General features: G+C 38.9%; 1 protein-coding gene across 11 annotated transcripts in view; it reads right to left on the reverse strand.

Moving 5' to 3' along the window:
- ATE1 (arginyltransferase 1) overlaps window positions 1–22,219 on the reverse strand; it is a 156,456-nt gene that overhangs the window by 109,413 nt on the left and 24,824 nt on the right. For all 11 annotated transcript variants that reach the window (XR_016038806.1, XM_088842386.1, XM_055424506.2 and 8 more), the window contains one exon: window positions 2,555–2,587. Coding sequence is in view for 10 of the 11 variants with exons in the window: in XM_088842386.1 (XP_088698512.1) it covers window positions 2,555–2,587 (33 nt within the window). In the remaining variant the exon portion in view is untranslated. The remainder of the gene's footprint in view (window positions 1–2,554; window positions 2,588–22,219) is intronic.

Consider the following 22,219-nt stretch of genomic DNA (forward strand, 5'->3'; position numbering starts at 1 on the left):
CAGGGATCAAACCCGCATCTCTTGCATTGGCAGGTGGATTCTTTACCACTGCACCACCTGGGAAGCCCATGTATCAGTAGTACTTAACTATATACGTAAACACAAGGAAGCAAGAGAAACAGGGTCCTCTCTCACCGAGCTTACATTTGAGAGAAATCTACTAGTAAGGACTATTTAAAGTATCTCTGCTATTGTTCAGTAACATCTTCAAACTGGCAGTTTGTCCCAGTGAGGCAGACATCAAGCTCCAGCCTCCTCATTTACTCCCTGTGTAGGTAAATTCATCCAGCCCAAAAGCCTTCTGCTCAAAACTCCTATTCCTGGCAACTTCTCTGAGCTCTTGCTTAAATGAGAGTCCAGCCTTAAGCATTATCAACATGATCTCTTCTTCTAAGCTCCTGCTAGTCCCTTTTCTCCCCACGACTAGACCCTGTTTTGAATTAGAGATTTCCCTGATGTACATCTCGGTCAAAAGACAACATTACACTTAAAAACTGATTTTAAGTTTATATTAAGTACAATAGTCGTTTTATGACACTTTCCCAAACTGCCTTTTAACTATGCATGTTTTCATGAACGAAATCACGGATTTTTTTATTTTTACAAAATCAAATTTAATTTTTCCATCTTTTCCTTTGTGATATTTCTCATTCTATGTTTAGAAAGCACTTTATCAACTAAAGAGTAGACTATATAGTTTACATTGTCTTCAAGTTTCTTATCATATAGTTTTAACTTTTATTGCTTTTACACCAAAATTCATTTAAAACTCCATGTGACAGGTATTACACTTAGCATTTATCACACATTGTCTCATTTCAATTTAATAACCCTGTAAGTATTATTATTATCTCCATTTTTCAGATTAATTGAAAGATGAAATGACATGCTCATGGGTCACCCAAGGATCTCTCATTTCAAAGACCAAAATCTTTCCAAGCTTTGTTTCTCCCTGGTTGCTGGACATAGAAAATGGAACCAAACCTGGATGGTACTACCCCTCTGGTCTGCGCCACTTCCCCTGGAACTCATTCAAGCTGGCCACCAGGAGGGCAGGCCAGACCACGGAAGAACAGTAGCTTCAATAATCAGAGAATATAATGTGGAAACAGAGAAGGGAACAATTGCCTCTATGTGGAGTAGTCAGAGGGCCTCGCAGACAATACAGCATCTAGGCTCGGCCTGAAGCAGGATGTGATCTGAAGAGGCTGGGGGTGGGGAAGGGAACACACAGTGAGGTAAACAACAGAGGCAAAAGGAAGGACAAGTGAAAAGCAGGGACAGAGTCTTATCATGGGAGGCTAAAGCACAGCCTGAGAGGAGAACACAAAATACCAGTTAGACTGGAACAGCACGTTATAAACCGCTCCCATGTCCACCGCCTCGTCTGAGAGGCAGAAATCATCATCTGCATCTTAAAGATAAGCAAGCTGAGGCTCAGGGACGCTGTGACCGCCCGAGTTGCGTGGCTAGTAAGTGAAGACCTGGCCTGAACCCCGGTTTGGTACTGAGTCCAGTGTCCCTCCACGTGCCCCGCTGCTTCCCCTCTCTGACTCCTTTCTCAAAGTCTCACCATCTTCTCCAATTAATTCCTTTTCAACCACAGCTCACACCCATATCTGGGTCTCTGATTATCTAAGAGTTTTCGTTATCTCACAATTTTATCACTGGATTTTCAGTTCTAAATTGCAGAACCATTATGAGAATCAGAGGAGAAAAGTGAGTCGGGCACCTAGAAGTCTACCTGGGCTATAATGAAGCTCAATACAAGTAAGTCCTTTGCTCTTCCCTAATTAATTCATGGATTTTAAAAAGTTCTCTCAAACTAACTGAAACCTCCTTGGTGACAGCCTCTGCCCAGACTTTTCCAGCTCCCCTTTAACACCAGGGCAGTTTACAGAGGATAAGGTCAATGTGAGACCGTTATGGGAGGAAGAAGACAAAACAAGGCTCCTTAAAATGGATTGATCTGGGCTTCTTTGATGGCTCAGTGGCAAAGACTCTGTCTGCCAGTGCAGGAGACACAGGTTCAATCCCTGATCTGAGAAGATCCCACATGCTGCAGAGCAACTAAGCCCATGAGTCACAACTGTTAAGCCTGTACTCCAAAGCCTGGGGGTGGCAACTCTGAGTCCACGAGCTGCAACCACTGAAGCCTGTGCAACCTGGAGCATGTGGTCAGCAACAAGAAAAGCCACTGCAATCAGAAGCCCGAGCACCGCAATTAGAGAGTAGCCCCTGCTCACCACAATTAGAGAAAGCCCGCATGGCACTGAAGACCCAGCACAGCGAAAAATAAATAAATAAATAAAAGAAAAAATAAATATGTAAAATGGACTGATTTCACTCTACCTGATAAAATGAGGGCAATGATCTGTTGTGACGGTAAATAGCTCTGTAACTACTGGAAGTCTTATAAAACAAAGTGTGCATTCATCTCATTTATGGTATTGAAGAATATACATCCTGACAAAATGATCACTCCTAAATTATCAAATAAAAGCCTCACAAAAGATACCAATAGCAATATTAAGGTCAATGAGTACCCTCTTACCTCCAAAGGTGAGCTGCAAAGGAATCTTGTGAACTGTAGAATCACATTCGAATAGAATCAGTTTCATCCAATAAAGGAGCAGCAAAGGAGAACACACAAAAAAGGAAAAATTATTACAAAACTTTTCAAAAAGGGCACATAAAGTGAACCTAAATGTCTAAATATAATGCTTCACACACTATATAATTCATTTACAGAGCACAGAAAAGCTCTATCTAGATCATAGCATGAGTTTAAATATTTGTCAAAATCTATATAAAAACAAAACACAACAAATAAAATATTTTTTTTAAAGTTTTATGTCAAACTCTTATGTAATAAACAATCCCTACATAATAAAGGAGGAATCAACAATATAAATGCCACAGGCAAAGTTAGATAAATGTCTAACTTCAGAAAAGAAAAAGATATAAACCAAAAAGGAAAGCAAGAACAGAGGGAAATTAAAAAGTCAAGACCAAGAGAGCAGGTTGGTTAAGTGATAGTGAACTAAAGGGGAAGCTATTTCTCTGGAACCCAGGCTGTTCTACCCTTCCTCATTTTTCAACCTCATACACATATTTCTTCTCTCCTCTCTGACTTTTAAGTTTCAAAATTATAAATTTACGGTTATAATTTCATCTGAAACTAAGTGTTACATGCTGTTTCTCAGCATTTAAATAAAGAAACAAATTTTGGAACTGGTGAGGAGCCTGAAAAAACTGACAAAGCAAATCACGGGTTAGCTCTGAGATGAGGACTGTCACATATCTTCATACATATTCATGATGGTAATCATGTTTTCTTAGACGTTATTTACAAAATCAACACTCCAAATCCTTTGAGACTTATTGTAATAATAAAAAAGCCAAGTAATATAAACTCTGGATCTTCCTAAATGCAAATTAACTACAACACAATGTGACGGCAGGCCAGTTAGCAAGCACTCTTGAACTTCCTCTCCACAACATGGCTAGCTAGTACTCACTGGCAATATAGATATTTTGATTCTCTTTTAGAGATACATATTGAAATATTTCTCAATGAAATTACATGATGTCTGGGATTTCCTTCAAAGCACAGGGGGTTGGAAGGCAAGTTATGGCGGGGAATGTACAGATAAAACAAGAAGCGACATTATATGAAACTAGTGAGGACAGGAGATGAATGTGAGGACTCATTATAGAAGTCTCTCTACTTTGTGAATGTTTAAATTTTTCATAATAAAGTTTAAAAAACATACCAGACACTTCCTACATCCAAATCTAAAGCAAATAAATTCCTAAAAGATTGTTAGTGTACGCCAAAGCCACATAATTAACTAGTAAGTATCATCTAGGCCTTAGATGGTAGGGTATATAATAAAATGTAGGTACTATTAAGATTTTTCTCTTAATTTAAATGATATTAATATGCAATTCAATTATGTTAACTGCTAAAAGAGAACTTTCTGAAAGTGCAAGATATACCAAAAGCTTTTAATTTCATAATGCTGATATGAAGCACATAATTCTAATGAAATTTAAATTCTTGGATTCTTTTTACATTAGCCCAGCATAAAATAATCTCTACCCTTCCTCCCAAGAGTTAAAAGTGATAGTTGAAAGACTACCCAGTTTTCACAGTAGAGAAAAATGAGGCATGGTGCATTTTTATATTAAAATTGAGAAAGTTGCTATTGTAGGGTTTCCATGCTTTTCTCCAGTATGTGCATGTTAACTGTATTATACATACTAAATTAGAATTTAGAAGTATTTCTGGTTCAGCTGTAATTAATGAATTAATTATGATAGAAGTATATAATAAAATTTGTATTTTATGGGAAGACAAGAAAAATTTAAACATAAAAAGCACTGCCATGCCCTTCGGCCTTCTCTCTCCCCTCTGACTTGCACTGTTTATCTGCATCATGCATCCATCACACCTCCCCCAGGAGCAGAAATACCTGCTCAACCACGAAGAGCAACATCCTCCCAGCACCATCAAGACAACTGCTTCAAAGATAACATTCCTTCTTAATCCTGTAAGGGGTCACACGACCCATCACTTTGTACCTGCAGATCTGGATTGTGTATCATTCAATGCACAGGCCCCTCTGTCATAAAAGTTCTATAACTGTTTTGACTTCTAACAGGCAGAATAGTTCCTGGAGCTTTCTGAATGGCTTCGAAGTTAAAATCCTCATTTCAGCTTGAACAAAAGGTTCTATTTCTTTCTTAGGTCAACCAGACTGATTAATTTTTTGTCTGACAGAAGTCACTTTAAATAACGAAAGAATAGGATATACTCTCCAAGAAAACTATCGTCTCCTTGAAACTCAAATAATTTACATCTTTGTCATGTATATATGTAACATTCCTGTCACATTTTATTTTTTTCAAAACAGACCTAAATATTCTTTTCCTGTTTGATGCTGCCAAAACATGAAATATATAAATTTCTCAATCAGCAAGACTGTATAAACAGAATAACAAACCATAAGGCACACATTCACCATCTTATTCACAGGACATGAGAAAGGATGAAAATGCTTCACCTACTTCAGTGCACCAGAAAAACCCATTGCTATTTCCCTACAGTTAATTACTAATATTTAGCAAATTCATTCTTAATGAATGACACATAATATATTCAGTAGAAAAGAAGGAAATACTTTGAAAAACAACAATCATAAAAAGGCAGATATAATTGGTAAAGTACATTTTGTATATACACTAAAATTGATAACGAAAATAGACATCTTTTTAACAAATACCGTGAAGTTAGATCAGTATCAAAAATGGTTCAATTTTGCTGTGAATGTAAATGTCTCTAAAAACCAGAACCAGTTATAATGTAAGGGGAGCAGAATTTGTCACCCCAAAATGTGTCTGTTTGGAATATTATTTAAGCTTGTTATTTTTAAGATATAGCAGACTGGGGAAAACTCTGAAAACCAAGCAGGAGTTGCCTCTTTGCAAGAAAATATTTATTATACATTGGTAATGGAAATCTCCATTTGTAAGGGTGTCTCCCTTGCTATACCCGAATGAGGAAGAAAATGTAACCACCCTACCAACTAGATAGAAATAAAAATAGCAAATTAGGTGACAGAGGAATATGTTTCAAACAAAGGAATAAGATAAAACCCTAGAGGAAGAACGAAGTGAAGTGGAGATATGCCATCTATCTGATAAAGAGGTCAAGGTAATGATCATAAAGATGGTCAAAGAATTTGGGACAGAACGGATGAACAGAGTGAGAAGTCAGATGTTTTTAACAAGGAGAAAATGTCAAATACAAAAAAGAACCAAACAGAGACAAAGAATACGATAACTAAAATAAACAATACCACTACCAGGCATCAACAGTAGATTAGATGAGAGAGAGGAGATCGGCAAGCTGGAAGGTAAACAGTGGAAATCACTAAAGCTAAATGGAAAAAAAAAAGAGTAAGGACTTCCCTGGCAGTCCAGTGGTTAAGAATCCGTCTGCCAATGCAGGGGACACAGGTTCACCATCCCTGCTCCAGGAAGATCCCACATGACGTGGAGCAACTAAGCCCGCGCACCTCAACTACTGAGCCCACATTACAGGGGGCGAGGCGCCACGACTGAGCCCACATTACAGGGGGGAGGCGCCACGACTGAGCCCACATTACAGGGGGGAGGCGACACGACTGAGCCGGGAAGCTAGAGAAAGCTGCACACAGCAACAGACCCAGTGCAATCAGAAATCAATCAATCAATAATTTTTAAAAAGAAAATAAAAAGAAATGAGGACAGCTTAAGAGACCTCATGCAGCATTACAGGTACTAACATTCGCATGTGCAGGGGTCCCAGAAGGAGGACAGAGAGACAAAGGGTAGAGAACATACACATACATACTATCAACAGCTGAAAACTTCCCTAACCTGTAAGAGGAATCAGATATCTAAGTCCAGGAAGCACAGACAGCCCAAACAGGATCAACGGAAAGACACACGATACTAAAATGCCAAAAATTAAAGATAAAACCTCAACAAAGGAGGCAAGAATACACAATAGGGGAAAGACAGTCTCTTCAATAAATGGTGTTGGGAAAACTGGACAGCTACATGGAAAAAAATCAAACTGGACAACTCTCTCACATAAAGCACAAAAGTAAAATTTAAATGCATTAAAGACTTAAATTTATTTTTTAAAATATTTTATTGAAGTATAGTTGATTTACACTGTTGTATTAACTTCTGCTGTACAGCAAAGTGACTCAGTCACACATATATATAAATTCTTTTTCATCCTCTTTTCCATAATGGTTTATCACAGGATATTGAACACAGTTCTCTGTGTGACACAGTAGGACCCTGTTGTTTATCCATTCATATATAATAGTTTGCATCTGCTAATTCCAAACTCCCAATCTTTTCCCCCTCACCCTTCTTCCTCCCTGGCAACCACAAGTCTCTTCTCCATGTAAAGATTTCAATTTAAATGTAAGATCTGAAACCACAAACTTCTGGAAAAAAACACAGGCTTACAGTAACTCTGACATTAGTCTTAGTAATATTTTGGGGGGATGTCTCCTCAGGGAAGGGACATAAAAGCAAAAATAAATAAGACTACTTCAAACTAAAAAACCTTTGTGCACAGAGAAGGAAAATATCAACAAAACGAAAAGGTTATCTACTGAACAGGAGAAGATATTTGCAAACGATGTATCTGATACAGCGTTACTATCCAAAACATACAACTCAACATCAAGAAAACAAACACCCCGATTAAGAAATCATCAGAGGAACTGACTAGACATTTTCCAAAGAAGATATACAGATGGCCAACAGGCACATGAAAAGATGCTCAACATTACTTATCATCAGGGAAATGCAAATCAAAACCACAATGAGGTAGCAACCTCACACCTGTTGAAATGGTTATTACCAAAAAGACAACAAACAACAAGCACTGGCAAGAATGTGGAAAAAAGGGAACCCAGGTGCACTGGTGGGGGGAATGTAAACTGGCACAGCCACTACGGAAAACAGTACAGAGAGTCCTCAAACAACTGAAAACAGACGTACCACATGAATTCCACTCCTATGTATTTATCCAAAGAATATGAAAGCATTAATTCAAAAAGATCGCTAAGAAACAAAGCAACCTAAATGCCCATTCACAGATGGACACAGCGATGTGGTATACACACAAAAAATGGAACTTTCTTTTTTGGCTGCACCATGCAGCATCTGGGATATCTTATTTCTCTGACCAGGGATAGAACCTGCACCCCCTACAGTGGAAGTGTGGAGTCTTAACTACCGGACCATCAGTGAAGTCCTCACACAATGGAATATCACTCAGCCATAAAAAAATGCAATCTTCTGATCCCTTTCAACCTTTCAATCTAAGATCCTACAAGCCACGTGGCCTTAAACAATTGCTTAATTAATTAAAATGAAATCTTGCCATTTGCAACAAATGGATAGACCTAGAGGCTAAGAGTCGGACATGACTGAGCAACTTCACTTTCCCTTTTCCCTTTCATGCATTGGAGAAGGAAATGGCAACCCACTCCAGTGTTCTTGCCTGGAGAACCCCAGGGACAGAAGAGCCTGGTGGGCTGCCGTCTACGGGATCGCACAGAGTTGGACACAACTGAAGCGACTTAGCAGCAGCAGCAGCAGAGGATATTATGATAAAGGAAAGAAGTCAGAGAAAGAAAAATACAGTAGGATTTGACTCATATTTGGAACCTAAAAAACAAATGAATAAACAGAAAAAGTTACAGACAGAACAACCGGGTGGTTGCCAGAGGGGAAGAGGGTGAGGAGGGAGAGAAGTAGCTGAGGGAGATTTAAGAGGTACAAACTTCCAGTTGCAAAATAAGAGTCACAGGTACAAGGTGTACAGCATGTGGAACACAGTAACAGGGCAACACTTTTGTACGGTGACGTCATAATGAGAATCACCACGGTGATCATTCTGAAAGGCACAGAAGTATCAAATCACATGTTGTGTAACAGGAACTAACATAGCCTTGTAGAAGAGTTATACTTCAAAAACAAAAACTCATAGAAAAAGAAATCAGATTTGTGGTTACCAGAGGCAGCGGTAGGGGGAAGGAAAACTGGATAAAGACAGTTAAAACGTACAAACTTCCAGTTATAAGATAACTAAGTACTAGAGTTGTACACACAATATGATAAACATAATTAACACTGCTCTATGCTATACATGAAAGTTAACAGTAAATCCTAAGAGTTCTCATTGCAAGGAAAACAATTTTTTTCATTTCTTTAATTTTGTATCTTATGAGATGATGGATGCTTATCAAACTTATTAAGATCATCAGTTCATGGTGTCAGTGAAATCGTTAATTACACTGTACATCTTAAACATATACAGCTCTATATGTCAATTATTTTCATTTTTCAATAAAACTGGAAAAAAAATAAGAGGAGGAAAGGGACACACACAGCTCAGTACTATCACCACGAGTCACTCAGTAACCGTGCTTCTCGGGCAGCATTCTGACTCACCACTCCTGCTGCTGCTGCTGCGAAGTCGCTTCAGTCGTGTCCGACTCTGTGCGACCCCACAGACGGCAGCCTACCAGGCTTCCCCGTCCCTGGGATTCTCCAGACAAGAACACTGGAGTGGGTTGCCATTTCCTTCTCCAATGCATGAAAGTGAAAAGTGAAAGTGAAGTGGCTCAGTCGTGTCCGACTCTTCACGACCCCATGGACTGCAGCCCACCAGGCTCCTCCATCCATGGGATTTTCCGGGCAAGAGTACTGGAGTGGGATGCCATTTCCTTCTCCACACCACTCCTAGTACCACTATTCTATTAATCATCAGCAGCCTATCTCATTCCTTTCAGAGAAGCCCTTAATGCTTACCAAAATCTTCTAAACAGTTTTCCAAGCACACAAAACTGCAGTTAAACCTCCTGTCACTTACAGTTAGTAAATTCTTTCTTTTTCCAAGACTTGTTATTAACAATGTCAGTTTTGGGGGGGCAGAGAGGAGTGGGGGAATAAAAAGAAGAATACACACTACTAATTTTGCGAGAATAGCCCAGGAAAATTACTAATATAATCAACTATTTATCTTTATAATGTTAAATATCCAACATATAAGTAATTTAAGCTAATATCTTCCTGAGATGCCTTTTTCTGTGTAATAAGGATCGTGTTAAGTTCCTATATAAAGAAGCACCAAACAGCATTTTTTTATAAGGTAAGCCACAGTTTTTCCCCTAAACCAAAGAATATCAGTGAGGTGTACCTATTTGTCAAAGTGGAATTCTAAGTCCTAAAACTGCTCACATGAATTATATAGAATTTTCCTGCATTAACAAAATACTTCTGCTGCTGCTGTTTCCTGGCCTGCCCCCTAGTACACGGCGTGCTGTGCTGTGCTCAGTCACGTCTAATGCTTATAAAAGGAGACGTCTGACCACATTAGGCTATGATCTAATAAGATATTTCTTTAAAATTTTATAACAAGCAAGCTAAATCATATAAAAGGTAAAATATTAAAGTTTTTCTATCAGGAATATGGAAGCTTTAATTTAGAGTCAATTATAATAAGCTAAACTCTCTCCCCACCCCATTTAAGAAGTTATCAACGGAATGAAAATTAAACCTGTACATAATAGGAAGTCAAAGCTAAAGTCTGAGAACTAAGACCCTGTTTATCCTAATTTCAGTGGGCAATAAAAAGAGCAGATTTAGGTAATTCTGCAAATTCATCTTTACAGCTATTCCCTATTCCACTTGTGAGCAATGCAGCTGAAAGACATGACCACCTGTACTGCCTTTTCTGGTCAGACCCAGAACCTTGGACAGGACATGAAGCTTCACTAAATCTTAAAAATGACAACGAAAGCCTTATTTACAGTCTAACATATTTAAACCTACGTCTTCTGAGCCATTACATTTTTTTTTCCTGATTGAAAGAACAGTGATCTAAGAATTAGTCTGGAATCTTACTAGCTCTAGCTACTTCAGTACTTAAATTATCTGTCTTAGTTTTCTATCCACAAAATTATTTCAGCCTAATCACCTTCACCGATGGTGTCCTCTGGCATGCCAAGTTCCCAAGACACTCTAAAAAATGACTCCGTGGCCAAATAAGTTTGAGAAATGCTGCATACTATGATCACCGAAGAACTGATGTTTTTGAACTGTGGTGTTGGAGAAGACTCTTGAGAGTCCCTTGGACTGCAAGGAGATCCAACCAGTCCATTCTGAAGGAGATCAGTCCTGGGTGTTCATTGGAAGGACTGATGCTAAAGCTGATACTCCAATACTTTGGCCACCTCATGCGATGAGCTAACTCACTGGAAAAGACTCTGATGCTGGGAGGGATTGCGGGCAGGAGGAGAAGGGGACGACAGAGAATGAGATGGCTAGATGGCATCACCGACTCGATGGACGTGAGTTTGGGTGAACTCCGGGAGTTGGTGATAGACAGGGAGACCTGGCGTGCTGCGATTCATGGGGTCGCAAAGAGTCGGACACGACTGAGCGACTGAACTGAACTGATTGCTGTCTCACCTCCCCTTCGTCATCTTACAGAAAGAAGTGCAAGATATACAGACAAATTACAGGCCCTGAGAATCCCTGCAGTCAAACAAAAAACTATACTGTATCCCAATATAGGTGGAAAAACAAAAAACCCTTCAGCTTCATTTAATCTAGTGCTTTTCAAAATTACATAACCAGAGTTCTGTTTGTTGATTGGTCTTTAGTTTCATGTAACATTTATTACCATTTCACAGAACCAATATTCCACAAAACTTATTCTAAGAAACACTGGTCACTGCCAGCTCTGAACTGTTTTTTCCCACCTATACTTAGTAGAAATGCTTACTGAAAATATTCAGCATGGCTTCTTAGTGTCTGAAAAATCTAATATAAACTATCAATGAGTCAACGGCTCTTCCCCCCCACTTTAATTAAGAGTTGTGGTCCCCAGCCAATAATATCTCTTAAGGGGATCCTTGTAAGATTCAGCACTTTGGAATGGTGAAGGGACTAATGCTCAAGTCCACATCATGAAAAGAACTCTAATAAATGACTCTTAAAAGATTAATACCTGCCCAGGATCACAAAAGTCCATTACACTAACACAGAGAGGGAGCCATGACTGTTCTGCTCACCATGTTGATTCCAGCTTGCTAATGCACATCCTAATTGGAGAGCTACTTCAGTGCATATTCTTTTACCACTTGCAACTCTTCCCCTAACTGCTAAGAGCAACAGGGATCTGAGCTATAATTAAGTCATTCACTAACACTGACCTCACGTGTTCACTCTAATAACTGAATATTTTATACACAGTGGCTCTGTATCCATTAACACAAATAGCGTATATTTGAACTTATTAAAAGTTCATTATTTACCACCTCCAACTTTGGTGTTTGTTTCTAAAGTTAAAAGGTTACATTTGAAACATGAGTCTATAAATCCAGGGAAGAAAGTCATAATTCTATAGCTTGAAGAGGTGCACTCAAAGAGAATGGAATCTAAAAGAATTTTGTTGCTTTTCAACACTACCAGCAGTGAAAAAAATCACCAGAGTTCACATCAAAATGCAAAGAAAAGGAGTTCTTGGTAAAGTCACCAAAAGGAATACCCACTAGAGAAAGACACAAGTGCTGATCTGTTTGCTTCTCTAATGAGAGAATCATTCTACCACAGGACCCTATCACCTGCTTGTCTGTAACATTAAGTTAAGAACCAGCACAAAATATTAAAAAACTCTCACAAGAAGTGTGGAAGTAAGTTTAGAAGTGTGTTTAAAAAAAAGGTACCTTAGCATTTCTTTAAAGTTAATGTTGGGACCAAATTTTTATGTAGTAAGAGAAACCTTTAAATCTGTTGCTTTCTTAATCTATAAATTAAGTGCACAAAAATGCAACAAAATGGGAAAGCTTTAAAACTGCATTCTTCTAAAAACACTTGCCTAGGTATTGAATACAGGCATTTCCAGATTGGGAAAAGATATTTAGAATATACATGTACAGGCAGACCTCCATACTCTCCCATCCACAGACTCAATCAAGCACAGATGGAAAAAAATATATATATATATACATATATATATATTTTAATTTCACAAAGGTCCAAAAAGAGCACATAATATGTAAAAATTCAATAAGCTGTACATCTAAGATTTGTGCACCTCACTAAAGTTAAAAATTAACTTTAGGGTTTCCCTGGGGGTCCAATGGTTACGAATCTGCCTTGCAACGCAGGGGACAGTGGTTTGATTTCTGGTCCGGGAAGACCCCAGGTGCTGCAGGGCAACTGAGCCCACATACCACAACTACAGAGCCTGTGCTCCAGAGCCCACCAGCCACAGTAACTGAACCCACACGCCTAGGGCTAGTGCTCCACGGTGAGAGAAGCCACCACAGTGAAAAGCCCGCGCACCGCAGCCAGAGTGACCTCACTCACGGCAACAAGAGAAGCCCGCAAGCAGCAACCAAGACCCAGTGCAGCCAAATAAGTAAATAAATATTTTTAAAACTATTTTTAAAAAAGGAAATAGAAAGTATTCAATTTCTCCTGGGGAATGTTTGTCAAAATCATTGAAATCGCAGAATTTTACAGTTAAGAGGACTCTTGGCAGTTATCTAATCCAACTCCTTTAGTTTACACCTAGATAAACTGTGCTCTATAAATGTTACATTATTTTACAGTCAGCCACAAAACGAGGGTTAGAACCTAGATGCTTCTTCCAGTCCATGATTCCCCTTGTTACACCCATGACTAAACAGCACTACTCATTAGAATTGACGAAGGAAGCAACAAAGCCCAGGGATACCAAGTCTCAGTGCTATAAAACAACACTAAAATGTGGTGATATATAGGTGTTCAAGTAACAAGTCTACAACAAAACATAAACATTTTTATGATAATGAATATCAGTCAATGAACAGCAAAAATGGGAGATTAGAAAAACAAAACCTTCAGAAGCAACACAGACGAGACGGGAGACGCCCTGCTCTGTTTTCCAGCATCACCAGTGCCCCTGCTGTTCTGCGAACACATCAGGTCTGAGATGTACCACCCAGAGATGCACAAGGGTGCACGCTCTTCATCCAGGGGTCTGCCAAGGAGCCCCTCTCCTCAGAGCCTCTCCGGACATCCTCATACAGTTATCGCCACCACCATTCCCCGTCTCTCACCTCCTCTTCCCTGTTCTTGTTAGCGCACAGCATCCTGACTCGACAGCATACTTACCTGTTTCTTCATCCTCCTCACTATCACACAATCTCCCCGAGGGAAAGCGCGCTTCTCTCCTGTTCCCTGTGCTACATCCCTGGAGCCTAAAGTGACAGCTGGCACACAGCAGGGACTCAGCAAATATTTGCGGCTTAACTGCCTAGGTGCATTCATTCATTTGTAAATTGGATTAATCAATTCATAAGCAAGTAAATGAATTTTCAACTCTTTTTGCCTATTATGTCTTCATGGCCACTGGCTACTTTGCAAAACTGGGTCATCTGCCCAAGGTGAGATGCCACAGAGATGCAGTCATCGGTAACCTAAAGCTGGTATCAAGTGAAGAAACACCTGTGTCCTTTTCATCAGATCTCCCCAGGACCACCTATGCCCTCAATACACTCGTTTAATTTCCTGCAGAGAAACTTCCAATATTATTTCTGACAAGCAACAGATTACTGAGGACAAAACTAGGTATCACTTAAATGGCACTAAGTTGACAAAAGAACTCAAACTGACCTTGAAAAATGGGTATCTTCTAAAAATCTGAATGACATGAATTAGGGATAGCAGAAAATACCACAAAACCTAGAAATAAAAATTAGTAAGAAAGCACAGCCAAAATAAAATTTACTTTAAAAGATCTCTGGCCACAGCACTAAGAAACTGAATATATCACCAGCAACTGAATTATTATTAAAAATACTTGACTATGTTAACAAACATATTAATAATGGTTATAAGCACTATTTTACATGTGGAAATATGCTACAGAAAAACCTGAATGAACTTTTGGGGCAACCCCATATTTCCAATACTCTTTAAATATTATTGCTATTTTAAGATTTTAAACATTAATGCAAACTTCTGAAAAGAAGTCTTTAAAATACTGGTTAGCTAAAATGTACAGAGGACCATGTCTTACTCATCTACGCATCCCCAGGACATACCACGGTGACTGGAACACGCTGGGAATCACACATTTATGTGACTGGTTGAACAGAACAATCACTCTCCTCCAAAGCCCAGGAGAAAGAAACACGGAGCCACTCTAAGTGTGAAACGTTGAACTATTTCTAGAATGACTGTCATGGAAAAGCCAGTGTGTATGTTGCTTTACAGACAGTATTTATAGACCTAGACATATTCTGGATTTCAAAAATCACATATATAATGTATATATTTTACTTATATAATTAACTACTGACTGGAAGGAAATTCAACTGCTTTTTAATCATGCAAGCAGTTAGCTAAGTTATTTGGCATATCAAATGAATTTCCACAGCAAAAACACAAACTTTCCTTGTTTAGGCCAGCCAGTCCTCAATGGGTGGCACTGTTCACTTGTCAAGTCATTACCAGGAGGTCGTAAAACTAGAGGTTCCTCAGACTTAATGCAAAAAGCAGACCTGAAATACGAAAACTACAAACAAACGGCAACGGTGCTCCCAACAAGATGACCCCTTTCACGTGAGCTCTGTACGCACTAAAACATACTCAACTTTCTCAACACTGCCTCAGCTCTCACTTGGGACGGAAGGACAGCTGTCAGGAGCTCTGGCGTCACGTGAATTTCCCTTCGGTTTCACGTCGCAGGTTTTAAGAGCACATTTTCTTTCTTGTAGTTTTCCATCTGCCAACAGTGAGTTCTCTCTCCAGCTGCTTCTGAAAAACGGTCAACTCAGCTGCCCATTCATTCAATCAGTGCTCACTGGGCATCTACTCCATTCCTGGCACTCTGCACTGTGTGCTTCTTTCGACTCTGGCAGAGAATTTTTATAAGTCAGTGTATGAACACAAATTATACCATAGATTATGGTAGTCTAATGAAATATAGCTTATTTTTCAAAAGGAGGGATCTATTCACAGGATAAGCAAGACGCTCCACCACCAGAGGCAAGGCACAGAAACATCCACAGTTCCTTTATTTTCAGTTCTAAGTTAAGCAATTAAGAAATATTCATATCAATCTTCACCAAATGATATATTTTAGAAGTTTCAGGTGGTACAATAGGATTCTAAAGAGTAAAATTACACGTTGATGAACCAAACTGAATGGTTTTGTGTATTACCACTTCTTTCCTTTGAAAGAACTAATTCTAATATTAAAATTTAAAACATATGAGATCTTTTAATTCAAACAAATATAAGAATTAAAATGGAAGAATAAGACGAGGAAAACCATAATTTGCAAATGCTGGCTGGATGAACCAGAAGTATCACTTGTCTGCCCTTGACCTTGGTGTCTCTGATGCTTCCACGTGGTTTATCATCGTCCACAGCCCAGCAACTCGTTTGGTTGATGATGATTTAGCCAAGCACCTTCACCTTGACTTAGTTCTCACAACGAGCCCCATGAGCTGTTCTCACCATGCTTACAAATGAGGAACCTGAAGAGTGGAAAGCAGAGGAAGTGGAAACCTGCTCCAAGCCACACAGGTAGTAAGTGGGGAAGATGAGACTTAAGGCAAATGTCTGATCGGAGTCCACACTGTTACCCGTGATGCTCCTCAGACTACCTGTCATCAATATTCTCATCCAAAATGTCCAGAACGATAAACACACCAAGGCTATCTACTAGTACTGGTATCATCTTCACACTATTCAAGCCAGATCATGCATCACAGGGCACATCTCTCCTCCTGCAGGTGGTTAATCAAGAATCAACACCCACTCAATGCCACACGTAAAATTTGACACCAAACATCCTGTTCACAGTCTCATTCCTCGGCTTCCAGAAGACAGTGTAAGTAGCTACATATTAACCATAAACTATTAAAGTATACTTCAACTAGAGATCAATTAGCAAACTACTCTAGAATTTCAGACATTCAAACCCCAGAAGAAAGCAATAAAGGTTAAAATGAGGACTCAAAAAGGCATGTCCTAATGCTTCTGTCCTCAACGTGCAGAGGAAACCCTCCAGCTCCCTTTCCCATTTTCCCCCTGACTGTTAACTTTACTAACAGTTAACCTGGTGATCCAGTTTCCAAGCCAGTAACTAGCCCATCCACTCTTCTCTCACACCTGTTCTGCCTTCCTTTACAGTTTCCTGCTGCTGACAGCGTAATTTGCTCATTTAGTACAGCTACTGTCAAATGACTGCCTCTGACCACTCCCTCCCACCCTAGGATGTGAGTGCCACAAGAGCAAGGGGTCCCTGATCTCACTTACTGACTCATTTGCTGACCAGAGCAAATGCCTCTCAGACACCACAAGGCACACAGCATGTGCTCAATAAATATTTTTACAAACACATCAAGAAACCACAAATTAGCAAGGGCAAGAATGCCAAACGAGACAAACACGGCAAAAACCGAGTGCAAAAAAAGAGAAGGGGAATAGGACGAAAACAGAGTAGCTTTATGAAAAAGAGCAGTTAGCGTGAGGGCACGTGGCACACAGAAATGCTGTGATAGCAGAAAATGCCTGAGGATGTGAGGGCCACTATCACAAGTCTTCCTCAGTGCTCTGGGACAGAAGGCAGGGAAGAACACGATACATTTGGAAGACTCATTTCAAGTGATCAGAATACATGAAATCTTAGCAATGAAAATGTTTCAATTGTCTGGAAATTTTGCCTCCTGTTGAACAGTTCATTCACTGGTGTCAGTTATTTGAGGTTGATTATTTCGGCCCACGTTTATGCTTTCACCATGGTCTAGTGCAAAAAGCTCTTAAATTTGGAGACACTGCTCTGCCACTCACCACCTGTGTTACCCTGGACAAATTCTCTAAGTAAGAGGAGTGAATCCAGACCCTATCCATACCCTCTATACAATCAGGAAGGTCCCTCTATCTCTAATGTTTTATGATGCTATGATTTTATGATCTGAGACAAGTTTTGGAGATTCTTGACCTAAAGAAAGAACTTTTAGGAAAAAATGTTCCCACTGCTGGTTTAACTCTAGCCCTATGCATCTTCCTCAAAATTAACAGTATGACATGGGGATAAAACTATGGCCTCTGCTCTAATTTAAGTAAATGATTTCAAAACCTTGACAATTTAACTATTAATAAAAACTGTCGTGCAGCACACCTCAAGAGAGACTATGACACAAAACTGTCCTGACTTAGGGGCTGCTCACAGAACGCAGCTTTTTTGACTAAACTGTACAAATGTTGCCCTCTACTTTACTCAAAAAATAGCCTGAAAAAATATCTTAAGATTTCAAAATGCTCACCCTTTGCCATCACTCAAATTCTATTGATTATGACAGTTAGGTATTTATAAAATAGTATATACCTATCTTATACAAAATTGTCTGGTTTCTCTGCATAACTGAAGGAAAATGTCAGTACAATACAGTGAATGAGTTTCTAAACATAAGCTGTTGTTATTATTTTCATACACACAGAGTAAGGCTATTAAGAAGGGAAAACAAATCTGAAAGCTTCTCTCTAGGTTAAGTTCTGGAAAATACATCTTTAACAAGCAAAGAATAATTTGTAATTATCATGATCAATGCCTCAATGTAAAGTAATTCTTATAAATGGCAGAAGAAAAGCATTATCCATACTTTTCAGGCTGTAAACACACATCCCATAGGGACTGAGCCTGGATGTTAAGAGCAAACCTGTTTTGTATCTAGAGCACCACCTGGTGGCTGGAATGAGACACGGTCTGGTATTCTCAATATACTACTGCTTCCTTTGAGTTCTCCACCTGGTCAGAAGAGACCCAAGGCAACCTTCTCTTTACCACACTTACTGTCTTATCATTTATGCCTGATTCTAAGACAACTTTCCCCAAAATAAATATCCCTCAGAAGCAGAGGTCTCCTGATGTGTGAGTCTCTCACAGTAAGTTCTCTGAACTAATTTTAGAAAAGTGCTTTCTGAGAAAGCAGGATAGCATGAAATGACCTCAATCACTGTAATTTTTAAAGTTATACAAGATTGACTGATGGAATAAACAAAATAAAAGTATTTATAGATAAAAGAGCATAATTTCAGGGACAACAAAGAAAAGGTGGCAAGGGGAAATAAGGCTAAGTGCTGACAGTGTTGAACCTGGGCAATGGGCATACGGGGTTCACTGTACTATTATCTCTACAAACACCTGAAATTTTCCATTTTAAGGTTCTTTATAAAATTAAGGTAAAAATACATAATTCAGATTTATTTATTAATCCTAGTGACATGTCTTTCAAATAATATGTAAACTTCTTTCCAAAAAGGCTTCTTAACCTAAAACTACTGTAAAAAACTAACTTTGTTCATCTTTTTCTTTTAAAAAAGCTTGTTTAAAGATTTCTTTAAAAGAACGATAAATGGTAAGTAACACTGTCAATGTCATGGCTATCTACAAACAGAGAGTAACTGTCTGGTGTTATTCAATTGCACACTTGTGGCCTAGGAAAACATTTCCACTATCTTCATCCATAGAGCGCTGTATTTCAAACAATCTGAACAGAAACAAAGATGATGGGCTCTGTGACCTATGCCAGAAAAGTGACTTTACTGTTGACAAACACATCGAGCAAGTGATAAACTACTTTCATCTCCCCATCGTACTTTCTTGTCGCTAACTTGTGAATGTGTGACGTAATAAAAGGGAAAATGAAAACATGGAACGGGGTGACCATGAAGCCTGAGAACCTCCTCTGTTTAATTAGATAGAGAACAGCACACTAATAGGAGGAAGTTCTCTGTAGTACAGACCTATGAGAGTGAAAGTGAAAGTCGCTCAGTCCTGTCCGACTCTTTGCGACCCCATGGACTATACAGTCCACGGAATTCTCCAGGCCAGAATACTGGAGGGGGTAGCCTTTCCCTTCTCCAGGGGATCTTCCCAACCCCGGGATCAAACCCGCAATGCAAGCGGATTCTTTACCAGCTGAGCCACAAGGGAAGCCCAGTGTAGACCTGTAACAGGGATTTATTAAAAGAAGTCAGGTGTCCACTGCAGATAACAAAGCCACAGAACAAGCAGTTCAAGAAAGACCCTTGTGAACACACTAAGAGAAGAATAAAGTCAGAGGAGCAACAACCCAAAGGCACCATCTGCCCAGCCCCTCATCCCAACCAAGGAGCAGTCAGCAACGGAGAGGGGGCAGATAGCAATGGTGCCACCAGAGGGCCCTCCCCGCACGCCACCAGATACGCCCAATACACTGCCACACAGTGACTCACGAGCAAATCACTCAAGTCAGGTTTCCTTTCCATGCTAACCCCAACTATCTTTCAGGTAATATACAAAGCTGGTTTATGTCACATGAGCAAAGAATCACAAGTTTGGTTTTGATACCTTTCGTTCCTCTTTGTATTCAGTTGTATATATAGAACCTCCAAATTCAAAATGAGAAGAAAAGTTGTTCTGTCTCAAACTATATAAGCAATAAAATGATAATTTAAAAAGAAAAGGAGAGATAGGAATATATACTGCTCTTAAAATTTAAATTAAATTCCGTTTAATTCTATAATAATGCAACTATGATATGACACACACATATAAACACAAAATCACATCACACAATTATCCTACAATGAGGACAGAAAGGGACACAGTGTAAGCCAATCTCCTGAGTGCAGACTTCTTATAGACCAGACAAGGTCTAATTTCTTGCTGCTTACAAGTTTTATTAAGGAAATAACCTGGATTCACTCATTACATTTAATATAGCAGAGCCCTATTCTAATTGAGAAAAATGTTGAGTCATTAAAGACACTCTTAGAAAGATTATTTTTAAACCTCATTGTTAAAAATATTGCTAGTCAGTCAGGACAGCAGTCCTGTTGACTTCACGATCTCTTAGAACGCTTCTGCCGACTCCTTTCCACTCTTCTGTTCCCATCAGCATCAGTCTCTCACCTGTTTCATTAAACTATATAAAATATAAATACAAAAAAAATTCCTTATATACATTTCAGCTTATGATCGCAAAGGTCACTTCTTCCTAACACCCTGTCCATACTCTAAAAATTAACTAAGGATACAAAAAAAAAAAATCACAAAGTCTGAGACTAACTCGTTTGGGAGTGCTATGGAGAAAGACACTCTCATACTCTGGAGTAAAGACAGTACAACCGTGGAGGCAATTTGGCAATAACTAGCAAAATTCTATGAGCTCTTGTCCTTTGATGCACTAGGTCAGATCAAGCAAAAAAGTGCACCTCCACCCAAAGGCAAAATGACAAAATTATACTATCTAAAACAGCAGAAGATTAAAAACACATCCCATGTCCATTAACTAGAGATTGCCTGAATAAACTACAGTACATCCAATCAAGAAAAAATAAAAAAAACAAAGAATGATTCAACACACAAAAAGAGATAAAGCAAACACAGAAAACTAACCCGTGTTGAATCTAGACAATGGAAACAAGGTAGTCAGTACACCATTCTCTCAATTTCCCTTTGTCTGAAAGTCCATAATAAAATCTGGAAAACAACTCAGCCAATGCCTCAGAATTGTAAAGCGACTACTGGAGCTATGGCTACAGCCTGTTCTTCACACAGTTTAGAAGAGCTGAGATCTACTGGCTCTCAATACTATTAGATAATGGTATTATCCATAATATCAATAAAAGTTTAGCTGAAAGTCCCATATTTGTATCCTATGGAATTACTTGTATTTTGTAAAACAAAGATTCTTAATGCTGGCTTTATATTGTATTATATAAAAGATAGGTCACAAATTACTCCTGATTTATTTTATCTAGATAGTATTATTTTCTGAAAATGTGACAGCTACCTGAATGGTTGAAAATAGTAATGGAAACAAACATACAGAATCATTTATGAAGTCTCATACAATCTCACCCTCTGCAATTATGTGCTACTTTTCTAAACATGTTACTAAAAAGAACTGACTTGCCATTCTGGATATCAAAGCAATCTATATTTATTTATATCCTCATCAAATCTCTCAAAAAATAACCTACTTCTTGGGGTGCCTAAGTGACTTTATTTTACAGTTACCAAGAGAGTTAAAAATGGATTTTCTGCACTGACATGGTTGCTTAACGTTCCCAAGTTAGTATGCTGACTGTTATTTACTTCAAATGTTTTACAACAACAAAAGCAAAAATGTATTTTCTTGAACATAATTAAATTAGTTTGGCCCATTATATGGACAAAACCACAAAACAGAGAGCTGCTGCCTGGAGCCAGGAAAGCAGGTCAGATCATTTGAACTTTCCAATGGAGAACTTCTCTGGCTTTTCTTTCTGTCTCTGAGCACTGAAACACTAGCTGGTTACTTATGTAAAAAACTGTAGCCAAGTACAAGGAAAACTCCTACTCCACAAGAATTAGGTTCCTTCAGTATAAATGCCACACTTGGAGACTGAGAAGCAGAGCAGCATGTCCACATCAGTTTCTCTAGGCAGCCAGCACCACAGAGAGCTTACTCTCTATCTGAGAGCAAGGATTTGTCAAGTGAAGGAAGAATTTCTAGGATAAAAAGCCAGCAAGTAAAGGAGTCACCTGCAGCAATGACCATCTCCCTACACAGAACTACCATTAGGGTAGCTCACAGGTCTTAAA

This window comes from Moschus berezovskii, chromosome 12 (genome assembly GCF_049115385.1).
Source record: "Moschus berezovskii isolate FMDL1 chromosome 12, NW_MosBer_1.0, whole genome shotgun sequence".
Taxonomy (NCBI): domain Eukaryota; kingdom Metazoa; phylum Chordata; class Mammalia; order Artiodactyla; family Moschidae; genus Moschus; species Moschus berezovskii.